Source organism: Phaethon aethereus, assembly GCF_964289735.1.
Source record: "Phaethon aethereus genome assembly, chromosome: 7".
NCBI classification, from domain to species: domain Eukaryota; kingdom Metazoa; phylum Chordata; class Aves; order Phaethontiformes; family Phaethontidae; genus Phaethon; species Phaethon aethereus.
Window position 1 is genome coordinate 40,171,116 of NC_138583.1, and position 17,987 is coordinate 40,189,102.

The 17,987-nt window shown below is 41.4% G+C and overlaps 1 protein-coding gene across 1 annotated transcript; it reads right to left on the reverse strand.

The window, feature by feature from the left end:
- Window positions 1–8,085: 8,085 nt before the first annotated feature.
- LOC309407028 (uncharacterized protein C10orf143) lies at window positions 8,086–17,278 on the reverse strand (the record flags this gene model as incomplete). Its single annotated transcript, XM_082002426.1, has 4 exons — window positions 8,086–8,115; window positions 12,239–12,304; window positions 12,436–12,576; window positions 17,198–17,278. 4 exons carry the CDS (start codon window positions 17,276–17,278, stop codon window positions 8,086–8,088), a joined length of 318 nt encoding a protein of 105 aa, XP_081858552.1.
- Window positions 17,279–17,987: the final 709 nt, after the last annotated feature.

A 17,987-nucleotide genomic window follows, 5' to 3' on the forward strand; every position in this document is an offset into this window, starting at 1 on the left:
GTATTACATTGAACACTCCTGCTGCTTATTACAAAATGTTTCTACAAGGCACTACGGAACTCCTAGACTTTGTATTTTCATTGTTAGATTTTTTTTTTTCTTCTTTATTTAAACATTAAATCCGAGCATTTCACTCCCGCCCTTTTTTTAAATGAAATGCATGTTACGGAAGTTTTAATTACACTCTGAACAGAGTGCATAGTCACAAGTCATTGTTATGGATAGCATTCACAGGACTAAGAGAATCAAAATCAGACAAAAAATACGTGACATTTTTGTTCTTCAGGTAAGTGAAAATGTGAATGCAAATTCTATAGTCTTATTTTTTCTGATCGCCACTATTCTCTAATCTTATCAAATATACATTCCCATATTCTGAGTCAGTCTGATAAAGCAGCCTGCTATAAACAAGTTGCATTAGATTTTGTAGAGCACATTTTCCTAGTAAATCCAATTTCACAATCTTTTTCTGGTGACATATTAGCCATTCCTTAGTATATTCTATATTTGTTCTTTGAATATTTTAACCACTGCGTTCTACAACAACACGCAGCATAATGCAGCTGTACCATGCGCTATCTTTCTTTAGAAAGCATTCTTCATTGGAAATGCAGTATCATTTTCCAGGACGCTCCTTGCTTACCCTTTCGAGGCAGAGGTAAGCGACGCTCCCCAGTAAACACCTCGATTACCAGTACCTGCCTTGATGCAGCGTATCTGCGCAGTTAGCTTTTGATATCGCTGTTTGTCTGTGAATGGAGGTGCCTCAAGGTTCATAAATCTGTATGCAGTAGTATGGGCTCTCTAACAGCAATTCATTTTAATTATGTGAGACATAAAAAGACCACCTACAGATGAGACAATACAGCTGTAAGATTCTCAAGGTTACTATGGGGAATACTTCATAACTGAAGTATGTTTTCCCAAAGGAATTATACTACCATTTGATTTAATTTTTAATTTTTACATTTTAATCAAAAATAGATCAAATGGTGGTGTCATCTCCTGGGAAACATACTTCAGATATGAAGCAGTCCATGTTCCTTTTAAATATGTAAAGCTGCCACTTATGTATAACTCATGAATGACACCCTGTGTTGCAAGCAAATATCACGCAGTGATTTCTATATTGTTTCTGTAACAACAGTATAATCATACACAAATATCACTACACCTGATTCTACAAAGCAAATAGCACTAAATAGCGTGGACTTCCGAAGCTAATACAGTATCTCTCCAGTGCTAAATAAGAGCCACCGCGTATTGAACGTGTGCACATTAATATTGGCAAGGACCGTGTCCCACAGGGCAGCCAAACACTGAGCAGGTTGTTGTTTAGGTTTCTGAAAGCTGTTGTTTGGAAACTCAGATTCAGAAACACAGTTCGGTACATTATAGCGAAGAACAAAACCCCGCGTGTTCAAATCGGGATGTCGCAATTTGGAGACCTCACACATAGACGGTCATGGGATGGAAAATGCGTTTTTTAAAGCTGGTGGGGACGCATCATTTGACAAAGGATGAGATTCAGATTGATTAGTGCCTCTTTGATCTTCCTGGGATTTTTTTTTCCTTTTTGCCTCTGTTCAAAAAGAAAACAAGATGGCCAGTGTTGTTCTTGCTTGCTTCTGAAAGAGTTGGGAGCAACTCCGCAAGACAGAGCGGAGTCCCCTCCTTGACGTGGGACATTTCCTGCTATACCTGTGGATTTTGTTTTTCAGTAAAAGTCACTTTAGTAAAATATCTGTCCCCCAGCAAAGGAAGCTCCTTGTGCTTCTCGGAGCACTATGGAACATTTTTGCATACATGCAGTTATCCTGAATGGAAGTTTCATGCGTGATAAAATGCCAAGGCGTAACTCTTAATTACTGCCAGTAATCGAGGCAAAAATAGCGTTATTGATGTGTGATTCTTAACCTGCTAATACAGGCTATCATATTAAGTTCTCAGGAACCACCATACGGGGCTTCAGGAGAGATGCTGAGGTTTTAATATGGATACAGTTTTCCCAACTAATTTAGACACAAATACCATCCATTTCAAACATGTTATTTTCAACATATATGTTGTACAAGTATAAATTTCTTGTCTTTGTGGCCAGTCATACACGGACTGCCTTTAAACCCCCACATACTAACCTCCAAATTTTGTTTTTCCCTCTTTTTGTTAGCAGCCAAGATGACAAGTCATCACGTAATGATCATCGAATGAAGTTAAGCAAATGCTAGTACCGTAGTCCAAAGCAACTAAAACTAGTACAAAACTTGTACACAACATAGATCATTTATTTACTATTTTCATCGATATTACATTTATCCTACCCCTTTCACGTTCGTTCTCGTGCTTCTTGCTACTTCAGATATCAAACCACAATTAATTCTCCACTCGGCTCGTGCTTTACCCACTTACCTTTATGCAAAATGTATATAAGGCTATCCAGCCAAAATCCTGTTCATCTATAAATAGATAAAGTTCCTTTACCCTCAATACATGCAAGAATAGGGGCCAAAACAAGAAAACATGCACGCAGAAAGTTACGCCCTCATCCTCCCTCCCTTGGTTTCAATATTGCTGCTCCCGAGGACAACTGTTCCTCTTCCAGGACCATTAGCCTGTACTGCGTGGCCAAGCGCAGGCTTTCCCAAGGCAGACAGTTAAAACAATTTTTCTCCAGAACGTGAATAAATGCAAGCAAGTAAGTTAGTGTGTACTTATTTATCAGACTAGTTTAATTTTATTTTTCGAACATTTTTGCAGAGTTAAGGTCAGGGCTTTGAAGGGCAGCGCACACCCTGTACCTGGTTTAACGGCCGCAGTGAAGACTTCATGCAGACAAACGCCCTGTAGCTGGGCTCCTCATTAAGCCTTGTGACCACGGGCTTTCCTAGCACAAGGCAATGGACTCTTTTTTGGGACGGGAAGAGGGGAACGACCAAGCTTACGCGCACACCAGCAAGCAGTCGGATCTGGTCGGCGAGCAGCCTACCGCAGCAGCTCCCGCTAAGGCCCCTACACCTACGCCATACGCAGTTCGGGGGTTTTACGCTGGACTAAACCTCGCTGCACTGAGCAGAAGCCGTCCAAAGGGGCAGCCCTTGGCTCAGACCCCCGTGCGGGGAAGCCGACGTGCAGCTGGAGCGGAGGTCCCAGGGCAGACTCATCCCAAAAGACTTTTCACGTGTGCCGAAACCGCGCTGGCAACTGCAGCGGCGCGCAGCGAGGGGCGGCGGTCGGGGGGTTTGCTTCAAAACAAATGGAAGGAAGGAAAATGACGATCTAAGTAAAGCCATAGCCTGAGGAGATCACAGTTTAGATTCACGAGGGTATCTAGACACCTACATTTCTACTGAAATCCACAGGAACTTAGGTCTGATCCTCAGGTGTTCCAACTAGGTGAGGAAAAACAAAATCTGGAGACGCAGATGGAGAGGGATCAGTTGAAAAATATTAACGTTTAACTCTCCTAAACTAAACCTGCAAAGGAATTACTGTTTCAAAATATTGATTCTGCGTCTCATTCATGCATCTGACCCAGGAGGGGGAACACACAGTGTGGGCTATACCGCACAAACGAAACTGTATATAACAGAAACCACAAACAGTTTTTATTTACCTTTATACCTCAGAGTGTGCAGAATGCAACTCGATTATGAACGGAATAACAAAACCAGTCAAATTCACACTGTGGCCAAAGTGGTGTTTAATGCTTCTGCTTTTGTAAGTAACAATTTACAAAATCCAGAGTTAAAAATACGGTATCATTTTGACCTGAATTAAAAACAGACCATATGCCTCTTTTACTATATACATGTAAATAAAGTATCACTCAGGTTATCTGGTGTACAAACCACAGTATTAGGAAATATAAAGAGCATATAGTTTGTATCAATAGAACAAAATTTCAGTTATACAAGGTGAAGAAAAGTCTTAGAAAAATAATTTTGTGGTTCTACTGCAGATTTGACACAAATCTGCTTTAAAGAAATATTCACCTGTCCCAACCTGTATAGCATTCATCTGTACCTATTACAACAGCTTTATGATTCTGACCGACAAACCCTGAAACAAATGACAAACACAGGACACCTACTCTAAAAAACACCACGATTATAAACCTTCAATATATTAAACTATTAAACTGCAATTTGTTTTCATACTGGCTGATTTATACTTGCATTCCTTACCCCATTAGAAAGCAGGGAGTAAGCAACCACCTCCTAGCCAAAAGAATCACTTCAAAGTTTATCCAGCAGCGTACGTATTCTCATTTGTGAAAAAATCATGGATAATGACGATGTCTCTCAACAGTGACATGTTTCCAGTCAGCTGGTGAGGTCAGAACCAGTGAGACCAGCAGCGAGGTCTCCTGAGGACCAAGGGAAGCAAGCACAGTGACAGGCAGCCGGTGCCGCTCTGCCCCGTGAAGCGGCGAACGCTTGGGCGTAAACTCCGGCTCACAAAGTGCGCAACACCAGCGGCTTCACTTTGGGGTACCTGACACAGCATTTAACTAAAATTTACTTCTATTCAGAACACTTTATTTATCAGCAGTAGCATTTCCAAGTAAAAATCTGTTCAAGTTTTTGTTAGGACTTACGGCCTCCCGCAACAAGGGAGAACATAGAACACTGAATAAAAAGGTACAGCGCAGTTACCCTTCCGCCTCTTGCCCTGAACTGCAACTCCCGGAGGTTTCTTCATTTATTTATTTTTTATATTGTAAGCCAACTCAAGAAAAATGGAAAGGAGGGAGCTGCTATTCTTGACAAATACTAGGAAGAGTATGCTTACACTGTGCAAATGAAGTATGAGTATACACACACACTTGAATTTTAGTCAGACAGGAACTATTAAGATACCAATGCTTGATAAAAAGAGAAAAGTCAAGTTTAACATTCTCTTGATCACCAATACATTTTTTACATCAAACAACAGCAAAGAAAAAAATACTGTTGGAAACTATTGACATTTTCATAATTTCTGCGATATTTGATGTTCAAGGCTTAGCTATGAGGAAGGGACGCCCACAACAAAACCTGATACAAAATACTATTTCTTGTATTTGTAAAAAGTCTTTCCATCTAATACATGTCCTGTTTCTTTGACTCTTCCCATGCATCTGCCTGCTACTAGAGCAAATCGGATATTGAACTAGGTGTTCCCAATTGGCCCAGTTTGGTGCTTTTGCAGTTAAGTAACTAGGGAAGATTATCCTGAAAACTGAAATGTTAGGGATGCAAAAATTGAAACACTTATCAAATCTGAAGGAACACAAAGGTACAGGTGAGTTTTCATAGAAACCTTTGCTAAGGAAGGCATATTTCTGTACCAAAACCTTTTTTTTTTAATACTCTTTCATTACAAATTGTGTTGTGATGCAGCAGGGATGGTAACTGCTGAGTGGTTTTCATTCCTTTTCTACACCGATGTATTTTATTGACACCGCTTAATGTAACTATGGGATAGTGGTAACTGGGATAGGCTGAAAACGAGGGGAGTTAACCTTCCACTAGTTAATCTATTGCTACACCTCTTTTTGGAGTTCATTCTCCAAACGGATGAAATTGGTAAGGGAACAGAGGGGTTTTTTATTTAAGTATCATTAAAGAATTGATCTGACATACCCTATATCGTGTTCCTGGAGAATGAAAAAGGCTATAGTTAAAAACAAATAGAAGAATCCTACTTGTGACCATTTTACCCAAGTTTACTTTCTATTGCATAGCATTTAGATGTTCAAAATGTACGTGTAAATAACGTAACTACGAACCAGTTAGATTTTGATGTAAACTGCAGCGTTACAGTTTTAACAGTGTAAAGAAAGTACAACAGATCCATGTTCACACTGCAGGTCAGAGAGTGAAAAATAGAATAAAGCTTTCCTGTTTTGTTCAGCTGTACAGATGCAGTAATCTCCAAGGACAGTCTTGAGAGTCAGGGTGGACAGTGTAATAAAATACCTGCACAGTCTACAGTAACAATGGGAAGACCGATAGGAAAAAATTGCATTGAAATCGAACGTTAGTATGACTTCATCAGCCCCTGTAATGCAGCCAGGAACTATGACCCATCCTGTGATTTATGTAAGGTAGGATTTTACAAAAATTACTCTAAAAGGAGGAGGAATTAAAACGAACATGGCATAAAACCTGCCAAGACCATAAGGAAAACCAGGTGGTTCTCATTTTTGCCATATTCCCTACCAGATTAAAATACAGTTAAGTTTAAAGTAAACACAAGAAACACATGCACCGGTATCTGTCAATTCTTAACATGACACAATTTGAGTTATTTAAATGAAAAACACCCTTTTGGTTTGATAATCCATAGACATTCCCCTGTGTTTTAAACATGATGGCATACTTTGCTCGAATATATTCTAGCAGAAAACTCTTCGATCACAGAGCCCAAGTCTACTTTTGATATTCTCTTCTTTGGATATCCTAAATTTTGACCATACACTGTTCTATTAATCATTACTTGTCACACATTTCACTTGATGAAATCTAACAGGTTTTGAGCAATTTTGCAGTAACAAAACTTTCAGATACCTTTTCACTTTTTACCTTCAAGCAGCTATTTCAACTTTTACAGCACAGGAACCAATACTTAGCCATCTTTATTTTTTGGCTGCTATTATTACGAGGAATTCTAAAAACCATGGGTTGGAAAATGTAAAAATGAATTGCCTACAAAATATGATCTAGCTATCTTGGATCTTGGTAACAAATATGTAATCTCAGTCTTTAAAAAACATTCTGTATTATTATTTTGCACTAGTTGATAAACTCTGATATCAGTATACAGGCGTTTGCTCATCATACTGTCGTTTGAAGTGAGGATATGTTCCTTTCTAGCTTGGTTAGATACTATTGCTTGCATCAACCTGTATGGGGAGTGGGAGGATTCAAGATGAGTTTCAGATCTTCAAGGTAACAGGGACAATACAATTTTTTAAAACTGCTGGGGATCTGATCTTTTAAGGGATCGTACTGTTCTTGTGATTGAAGAAAACCTTGAAGTGTCTGAAAAACTTCGCACTTCGAAAATATTTTTGATGTAACTAAAATTTTTATTGGCTTGGAGAAAACATTCTTTCCTAACCAAACAGTCTGTATACCAATTTAGTGCAGGTCTGCTTTATAGACTTACTTCCTCATCTATTAATTGAATTCAGTATTTGTATGATACTTATATTTAGGAAGAATATCTCATTAATAACATTCAACTCAGTGCTAGCTACGACTCCACACATAATATGGAAAGCATTCTAGGATTGTGAAAAACCTTTGTCTAAGAATTTTGCAGCATGATGAACCCTGCTGGGAAACTAACCTTTAAAGGCCTGTCACTAGATTTTTGCAACTTTGGAGCTACTACTTTAAACTGGCTACTGGCTGCTCTCAGAGCAGGACAGGCCAAATGCTGTCCCGCCTGCCCTATCTGTTTTGGGCTGAACTCTGCCCAGGAGCTGAGTGGCAGCAGGGCACAGCTAATAAGTTTACTGTGTAAAATACCTGAACTGGATGCGAATTTTGGATTTGGATTTAAACATGACTTTCAATAGGATTTTTACAGGCCTTCACAGCTGAACAGCCATCTAAAAATGAAGACATTTCTCTCCTCCTATTTTCTGCCTGCGCATATGGGGCTGAGCTAAAATTGCAGGCCCTGTACCCATGTAAATGCAACGACTCCTTTCCAACAGTGTCAGAGAAAGTGCCCAACAGAGACAGGGAAGTCTCTTGTATCAACATGACCTTTGGCCCAGTCCCAGGTGAAGACTGGGCCAAAGGCCGGATCAACTGAACTACTCTAAAACGTTAAAATCAACCACCTTCTTTTTTTTTTTAACATATACTGAGCAACCTTAAAAGCAGAAGCATTTTTTCATGTGTAAAAACAATGATAGCCATAATTGTGCACTGAAAGAGTAACACATACAGCAAACTGCTATATGCTGAATACCACACACAAATCCATGCCGTGAGTGAACGTACAGATATCCAGCTGTACAGGGTTCACAGGTGCATCTTTAGAATTTAAAAAGAAAAGCAGTGCTGCTGATCTGCTGTCTCTCAATTTCTAGAAGCCCAGGATATGACTGAAGTGTCCCTGAAATGACAAAATTTCATGTCATGAAAAATTATCTCATAAAACCCTGAATTTTTTCCCTCAGTATGTTTTCAAACTTTATTTTAAAAGAAACTGACAGTTCCACTAACCACACCACAAACGTTTCCTTTTTTCCCCTGAAGGACGAGTGGACAACTAAAAAGGCTGGACAGTAAAGGGACTGTTCAGCGTAATCTATATAAGGAGCCATGACTGAGTTATGATACGAGTTTTGCACACAAAGTTAAAATATACCCATAGAGAATATAAACAATTACTTGTATACTTTATTCTGTTCTACCATTAAATGTTTAAAGGTTTTGAGGACAGAACAGAAATTTACTTTCTGGTTGGCAACTTTTTTTAAACTCAAGTCTGCATTTGTTTGTATCACACTGTATTTGTTTAAAGAATGTATTCAAAGTGATACTTTTGGAACAAAAAAAGCATTACCTCTAGTTACCATGTAACACAGAAAAATCTCAAGAATGATGGTGGTGTTCTTCCCACCCTGAAATCTACCTAGTTTCCTTCTAGTTAACACCACTCTTCCTCTTCTTGTAAGCCCCTGCCTAAATAGTCAATAACACATTAGTCCAAAAAAGATTACTACTTAAGCTGCATTTTTTGGTAAGCTTTTCTCGAATTGTGGTTTAATACATTTCTATTATTCCTTCTGAAACACATGGTAGTAGAAAAAGAGGTCTAAAAGTTAAGACAGCAAACCTAATAGTGATACTGCCTTTAAATACATGTTGAAGTTCACAGCACATACAGTAGTGACACAGTTCAGGAAAGCTGATTTTATTCAAGTTCCTCAAATGGCTGATTAGCTCCATAAGTATTAGGATTTCTTGATGCAAAATACAATACTGATAAGACTACCCACAACAATAAAAAGTTGTGTCAGCCCAATCTGCTTTGTGTTTGAATGTTTTAATTTATTTGAATTTCCTTACCATCAGTAGAATAAAGGTTCTTAGAGGATTTTAACTTTATTATTGATTATGAAAAAAATCACAACATTCTTTATCTTGCTATCTGTAGGCTCCTCCCTTCTATTCATTCCAGCTGTTCTGAAGGACTTCCATGATATATGTTAATCACTGTGACAGTCTCTGATTTTCCTGAAGTGAAATTTTAACTGTGAAGAAAGGTATCTGAGCTCTTACCAGTTTACTAGACATCGTACTCTTAGCATAAGCTTTATATTATTTTAAGAATGAAGATAATTTACTAACATAATTCCTACCAAATTTATTGAAATATAACTGTATTATCTGTTACGTTATTGGCCACAAATAACTGATTATCCGAAGAAAACACAATTAACGAATCTATAGATCAGCTCATCATCCCCAGTAGAGAGGTTATAGACGAATCGTGCTGTGAATGCAAGGACACTCACACAAACCAGTTCATACCAGGGTGGTTATGTTAGCTCAACACAACTTGAATTCAGCTATACCGGAACACAATTCTAGATGCTCCAGTCCTGTCTTTGTGTGGAATTATGTCCAAACTATCAAACTCTCCTAACAGGAATTGGGAGCCAAAAAGAGTCCCTCCCTTCTGCAACAGCAAGCTATCAGTGCAAAAGCAGTCATATTTTTCTTTTACCCAGATTGTTCCAGCCCCATGGCTCAAATAATGGAGAACTGAATATATGCATTAACTTCATAATTCCATTACCAAACATTGTACGTTACTCCTTAAACTCTAATTTGTATTTGACATTTTGCAACACACATGGGTAAACTTTTCCCCCCCACTACAGGGTACATCATCGAAATCAGAGTCATATTTAGAAACAGTCATATTTAAAACCACCCTGCTTTGAGCAAAGCATTTTCCATTTCAACTCAAGAATATGCCGCTAATTTAGCAAGAAGTCTAGTGAGCAGTTCTACAAGGGCTCTAGATTTTTATAACACTACCTTGAGTATCTATATGGAAAGCACAGAAGGACAGTCAAGTAGAAAAATTGTTTAGAGATTCCAGTTCTCACTGAGTAAAGTTAGCAAGTTGTTTTCCTTTTTTCTTACAGCTGTATCTGAAAAGCATTTAAAAGTGAATAGAATAGGACATCCATTGCAACCAAACTTCAATACGTAAATGTCTGTGGAAGGTGTGACTGATACCCGCCTAAGTTATCTGGGTTTTATCTCAAGTTCATTACTAGGCCACATGAAAAAAACATGTCAGGGTAATCTGACCTGGAATAGAAATGGTGTTATTTAGAATTGCAGTATTTGTACTCATTCTACATAAAAGCAGTCATAATTTTCCAAAATTAAGTGGTCACTGCTATAGAAGAATTTTACAAACTCTAATGTTGTCACTGTAATTCTGGAATACAACAAAACTGACTTCCTAATGTGCCAATTTGGGTTTTAATCCCAAAATATTCTTCCTTGAGTTATAATCCATGAGATATTCTCCGTGCACCCAAAGACTGTAACACATCTGGAAAGTTCTAACTTGGTAATTCACATATGTGGTCATATTAGTTTCTATATTCCTAAATTCAGCCCTGGATCTCGTTTCTACTTTGTTTTTACAGATGCGGAGAAATAAGTTAACATAGAATCATAGAATAGTTTGGGTTGGAAGGGACCTTTACAGGCCACGTGGTCCAACCCCCCTGCCGTAAGCAGGGACATCTTCAACTAGAGCAGGTTGCTCAGAGCCCTGTCCAACCTAACGTCGAATGTACCCAGGGATGGGGGTATCTACCACCTCTCTGGGCAACCTGGGCCAGGGTTTCACCACACTCATGGTCAAAAATTTCTTCCTCATCTCTAGTCTAAATCTGCCCTCTGTTCATTTAAAACCATCACCCCTTGTCCTATCGCTACAGGCCTTGCTAAGAAGTCCGTGCCCATCTTTCTTGTAAGCCCCCTTTAATTCCTGGCTGCAAAAAGGTCTCCCCAGAGCCTTCTCTTCTCCAGGCTGAAAACCCCCAGCTCTCTCAGCCTGTCCTCACAGCAGAGGTGTTGTCCTTCATAGGAGACATGGGAAATGTCTTTTCAGTCACAGCTTCTGACTTATGAAAGCATCCTCAGTCTCACAGTATTCAATGGAAACTTTGCCATTAATCCCACCAAATCAAAGATTTTGCTCTAAACATTCAGTCTTTCTGAAGAAATGTATGGCATTCCCTCATGCCTCTCTTCATTTTTGGCTCTCTGAGGAATCCTGTGTGAGGGTTCAAAAGGATGCAGAGGATGCAAACGGAAGTCAAGGGTCGCTCCGATACATTTAAGAAACTTCCTAAACTTTGGTTAGACAATCTGCATGAAAAATGAAACTGTAGGAATACCATAGCCTCTTTCACTATTACCAGCCATTCTCTCTTGAGGGTTTTGGCCTTCTATCCAGGGCTAAAAAGTGTAGTTAAGATCACAGTCATCTGTTAGTGGGACATTCTAGTGCTACTGCTGCAGTATTATGGCATATTACACGGTGCCAAGTCATATCTGTGACTACAGCCCACATAAATAAGAAAACCCCCCAAGTTTTAACCACCTTACTTTGGACACCTAGAGGAGCCTATGCGAATCAGCTCAGAAGTCAGCACTATTCAGCTGTCCAGATACTTGCACCATTTTTCAGAAAAGTCAAGTTGTCTGTGCTAAGCTCTGATTGCTACTGGTTCTTTAGCTTGTTTGTTTAAAACTGGCTCTGGTATATCTACAGTGCAATATTTTTAGGCTATTATCTACTCTTTGTAAAGGAAATATCCAGTCAGAGGGAAAAACAGGAAATAGAATGGGATTCCTGAATATTTTATTATGATCCAGTAGACCAAGGAAGATATAAAAGTGAGGTAGAAAAAACTGTATGTTACTTTTTGCTTCAGTTACTTCCTAAACTCTGCTTTTTAGTGTGAATTTGAAAAATGTGTTTGCAGTCTCCATATTTTCCAACTGCTGCTGGAAACATATTAGTTTGTGCTCTGCTGGCATACCTCAGCAATGCTAAATCAATCTGCCTCCTTTTATTTACATGCTTTATTCCTGAGAAATGTAATTGTGGTTTTTATTAACTTTATGTTTTATGGATCTAATACTTAAGAACAAGTCTATCTTTTATGTCACAGAAAGAAGGTTAATATACTTACAGATTCTCCAGCAATACATCTTGGGCAAGGCTGGGCAGTACCTCTGCTTCCATGATTTTCAAAAATCTAATGAACAAAAACATACACAAAGCCATCAAAAAAAAAAGGGGAGGGGGCAATTATTTTCAATTTTATTATAAAACGTATTTTAAATGTGTTCTACTAAAAAATAGATGTTGTTGACAGCGTAAACATACCACTGAATTTTGCTTTGTCTTTGTAGCCCAAAGACCACAGTCAGTGGAGATTTTCTGTTTAGAATCCAGCTCCATGGCACAATCAATGAGGTGAGCGTCAGCCTCATTTGGAATGGTTTCTAATGGCTTGCATGCTCGCTTCTGAAAGAATCAAAAACAATACTTAGATTTCTTCACAAGGCATAGGCCGCTGAATACAGGTTTTCAGGATTTTATTTTTTATGACTGATAAGAATCTCTCATTCATTTGGAAGAACAGTAAGTTAGTAAAATTCAGACTACCAGATACTAAGCCAGATCACCAAAATGTTGTATTTAATACTGCATCTCATGCTGGATGAGCAGGGCAATCTGCAGATCTCACTAAATGTCTCTGTGCCTCAGTTTCATTAATGGGGGATAAAATGCCACCGGGAAAAGAGCATACTTCACCCTCCATTCGTGTATAATTTAGGACGGCGTTTATCAAAGGAGCGGATCATGGGAAGTTGTGTGAAATGACTAATTACATCAAGGGAACGGAAGGAAAACCCTGAAGCCAAGTCTGACAGCTATGAAGACATATTTTGTAATGATTTTTGTATCTTTCTCTGAGTACTGGCACCTTTTTACAGCTTTCCATTGCTATATAACCAATTAACTTCCCGCTCTTGAAGCTCTAACCTGCATTGTTACCTAGTACTGAATGATGCTTGGATGTCCTGCGAATCAAAGGCCCTGCACCTCTGGAGAAAGGGCTGGCCTAAGCAGGGATGTCTTTCTCATAGTGCTGAGCAACCCAACACAAGATCACAGGTCCCCAGAAATACTGCGTTACTACTCTGGGAGAACCAGGTTAGGAACTGGTAAATTTAAGATGCAAGTCTGTGCAAGACACCGATTGGAAACTTTAAGATTATCCTTGGCCTGTGACTGCTGTCCCATGCAACAGGAAGACTACCTAAATCCCAGGGGCTCCTTGAAATTGTAACAGCAAATTAACAGAATAATGGGAAATTTCAAAACTGACACAGACATTTCAGGGTCTGACTCTGAATTCCAAAGAGATGCGCTTGCTTTTGAATTTTTTTTTCTGATGCCTTTCCGAACAAACTTTGTTTAAGGAACAACAATATTCCATCTCTTTTGCAAGCGTATGATTTCACAAGCAGAAGATGTGTTGCCACAGAACTAGCAGACTACTGAAGCGTGGAAACTAAATTTAAAATTTGAATACGTTATGCAAAAATAAAATGGATCAATACAACAGGAATCTCAGCGGAAAACAGTTGAAACAAGAACACTATCAAGGAATACAGGATATTTGGACAGGAAGCAAATCAAAAAGTGAAACATGTATTGTACTAAGGAAGTGAATAATATAATAACAAAAAGTCTGAGAAGGTCCTCTAAAGATAGACTGTCTTCCACTGGGAAAACATTGTCTTCCCTTTGTTGCTGCAGAATTCGTCCTTTATTAAAAGGTATAGCATAGTGGTACAGCAGCGTAACTAGCATGATGTGTGAGATGAAGGAGAAAAGGAAAAAAGTGATTTACTGCCATACATCACAAGAAATTTGGCTTATTAAAAATAAATTCTAGGTATTGGGTTTTTTTTGGGGGGGGGGTTAAGATACTTAGCATCAGTGACAGGAATTCAGGATACAGAGTACATCGCTGACAAACTTATCATATCAATGCCAAGACAATTTGTGTAAGTTTCTAACAGAGGCTGGCTTCAGGGAAGACTTCACTCTCTGGAATTCTCTCTTAGGAAAGAAACAATCCATACATCAACGCTGCCTGCACACAGAATACACTTAGTGCAGGAATCAAAGAGCCTGTGATTAATAAGGATCAACGAGCTAGCTACTCAAAAAGCAAGCAAGGATTTAATCAAAACTACTTCTGTTAGGGAATGATCATGCTACATACAGCTTGGAAACATAAGTTTAAGACAAGCAACAGCAAATTGCATACTGTCCTACAACAGGTAGAAAACAGGTCTCTCTGCAGAGAAGATATTCTGTAAGTTTATTTTCCAGCTGAAAAGTCATGGAAAAACGCATGCATTTTCACTGATGCTGAAAGAATAAAGGCCTCACAAATGCTGCTTTTCATAAACAATGAAATTAAACTGGTGCAAAAACTAGCTACATTGAAACAACTAACTTAAATGCAATGGAAAATAATTTTAAGAAAGACTACCACTTGCTTTTTTTCTTTTTTTAATGCAGCTGTAAGATTTGAAAGATCTCCTATAAATTTAATATATTCATCACAAGCAATTTCTGTTTTGTTTACCACATTTTTAACAGCCAGGCCAGCTTCTGTTTTGTATTTCATAAAGACCCATCCTATGGGTATAAAACACGTCTCCATCCAGCCCAGCTTTACTTATTTTAGCTCCACTGGATGCCTTTATGGAAAGGACAGTGATGGCCATGTGTTGATGCTCCCCGTTATTAGGGCCCAGCTTCCTACTGAGAGAGATGCAGATGGCTCAGTTTGGGAAAGCAGGAGGAATGTGAGGTCTATGCAGGTCCTTGCGCTGGGAAACTTTGCTGTCCCAACCAAACCAGAACATGCCACGTGACTAGCCTTAACCTAGAAAACCTGTTATTCTTTACCAGCCTCTAAATCCAAATGCCTTAAAACCTGTACAACATCAATGAGCTCCATCCTACAGCAAGTTTCTGAAATACATGCCAACAGCTATGTCAAGGTACAAGAGGCAAAAGGAAACTGTCTGTACATACATATATAACATACAGCAGGAGCTGAGGGAGAGCAGAAAAAACTGTAGGGAATCTTCCCCAGTTACAACAGCCGCTAGCACAGGACACTGCATGATAGCAGCATCAAATAAGAGTATAATTATGACTTCAAATAGTTGTCTCTGCCAACCCAGGGAGGTTCCGGCTTGCTTCATTTAGTAGAGCTGAGTTCTGAGCTCCCCTCCCCGAGCAGCTGATTTGGCACTAACAACTCTGCAAAGGTCGGCTACAGCGTTCCTAATAACTTCAAGCCCCAGTATTGGCAATCGCTTAAAACCAAACAGAATCCCAAGGAGAAGAGTGACAAATGTTCTGATATTGGACCTAAAATGTGCAAAACTCCGTACAGCATGACAGCTGTATGAATTACAAAGTAAAGCACCTTGTCTGCATTACTACTGGGGCTCATGCTGTTAGCTAAAATCCAAAATAGATGTCCATTACTTAGCGAAGAAATCCCTGCACGACAGCGAGCAGGTACCAGAAGATGGAGAGCATAATTTGGTTAGTATGCATTACTTCAACCGTAGGAAAGGTTGAGCACAGGTGTTTCACCTTGTGTTTGTGGTCGAGCATGTGACTGCAGCAGCTCAACTGTTCACTTAAACACATTAAGCTGCGATGACTCAGTTGTAATCTGGACCATAACAACTGCTGTTATAGAAAAAAACCCAACCTCTAATGTCTGGGCTAGCCTATCCTACAGAGGAAATGTTCTGAACTGTAGTAAGAAAAATTCTCGTTTTAAAACTACCTTGCAGAGCAGAATACATGAATCAAGCTCTCTACAGACGTGGTGACAGCAATTCTGAATTGCTGTCACAGAAGTTTGAGAAGCATTTTATCTGGTCTCCAGACAGCTGGCTCATTAATGCTTTCATTAGTGGACAAGCCAGAAGAAGCAGAAGCAAGCTATTATTTGCCTCTCAGCTCAAAAACAGGAGAAAGAGAAATTCCTTCTTTTCTGTGTAACCTTGTCAGCCAAAGTCAGAAAGTTCACTGAACGATGTTCCTCTTCCTCTCTGAGGATGGTATTTCTCTGATAAACGAGGTGAGCCCCTAATTACGCAAGTTTTTGCTCAAGGCACACATGGGCAGGGATGATCAAGCAACAGCAGGGAAGAGAGTGAATACCAGGCTAAGTTTTCTGTGGAACTTCTGTTAATTTTTATAAAGGTAACAGGAAGAAAGATGCTTACAAGGTCGTGGATGAGAGACACCTTGTCGGAATGAATCCAGCTAAAGAAGTACACACAGACGCCCTTAGCTGAAATGGAAAACTATTCCAGAAGCACAACCTGTAAATGCTAAACACACCGCTATTTTGTGAGGCTGAGCCTGGAGCCAGGACAGCAGAAAATGGACAGCATTAATGACGCCAACCCGGTAAAAAGGGTATCTAGCCAAAAAAAAACCCCAAAACCAACCCAAACAGAACTTGTCCAGAGAAATTCTTCTTAAAATGACGAGAGCGCACTTGCAGCCCCGCTGTCTCCAGGCAGACCAGGAGCTCAATGGCCCTTACACACCGCTCACTTCCAACAGCGGGATCGGTCCCCCGCGGCGGAGCCACCCGCACGCGGCCGCGCTAACAACGGCGGGAGGGGGCCGCGGGGCACCGCCACCTCGCCCCGCACCTCGGCCTCCCGGGCCGCGGCCGCGTCGCTCCGCGCGGGGCCGCCCCCGGCCAGGCACTGCCGCCGCGCCGCCGCCAGGGGGCGCGGGCCGCCGCACCGCCCCGGCCAACGGTCGCCTCACAGCGCGAGGGCCAGCGGCCTGCCAGCCGCGCGCTGGGCTGACCGCGGGACCTGCCGAGGCCGCGAGGGCTGCGCGCCCAGAGCCGCCGTGGTCAGGCCGGAGAGGCCGCTCCCGCCGCCGGCGGCGGGAAGTTTGCGGGGCGCCCCCCGGGGCCGGCCCTGCCCAACAGCTCCCCCGCCACGCCCGGGTCCCGCCGGCGCCGGCCTGAGGCGGTGGCGCCCGCCGCCTCCGCGCGCGCGTAACTCACGCGCTCCGGCTCCCCCGCCTCTGGCTCGTGCGCGCGCAGCGCCCCCCGCCGCCCCCGCGCGGGCAGCGGCAGCGCGGCCATGGCGGCCGGCCGGACACCCGCACGGCCACCGCGGCCCCGGCGGACTCCGCGCCTGACAGCCCCGGGCGCTGCTGCCCGCGCGGGGCGGGCCTGGGGCGGGGCGGAGCCGGGGCGGGGCAGGAGGCCGCCGCTCACCCGCGCTTTACCCGCCTGAGTGCGTGACGCAGCGCCTGACAGCGCGCGGCGGGCAACGTCTCGCGCGGGTTTTACGCAGCTGCTCCGCACTTGTTGCGCAAGCGAGGTCCCGCGGAGTGGGGTCGGCTTTGCCCCGTCAGCCTCCGCGCCTCTGACGTGACCTTGGCTCCTAGGGAGGGGAGGGACGATCTGACATCATCAGGGGTCATCAGGATCAGTTTTACGAATTCGCGATTTATTAGCTTTGTGCGCGTTGCTTAAATTGGTGATGAAAGAATTAAAAGCTGGGTAACAATTTCAAGCGATTTTCAAATACGCGGTAACCGCGGCACGCTCCTTTAAATCCTGCACCGGGTAGGAACCGTGCTCAGTGTAGGATGGGCTTTATTCTTCCTTTGGAATTTCTTTGGGTTTTGGTGGCACTAAAGACAAGAAAATAGAATCCAAGACCTTTGTGTTCGTGTGTGTGACTTCATGTAATTTACAGTCTAATTTCTGTGCCTGCAGGCTGTAGGAATGCATGAAAGAACAGAACCCACGTGAAAGTACGGCTGAGGCTGCATTAGTGCGTGGG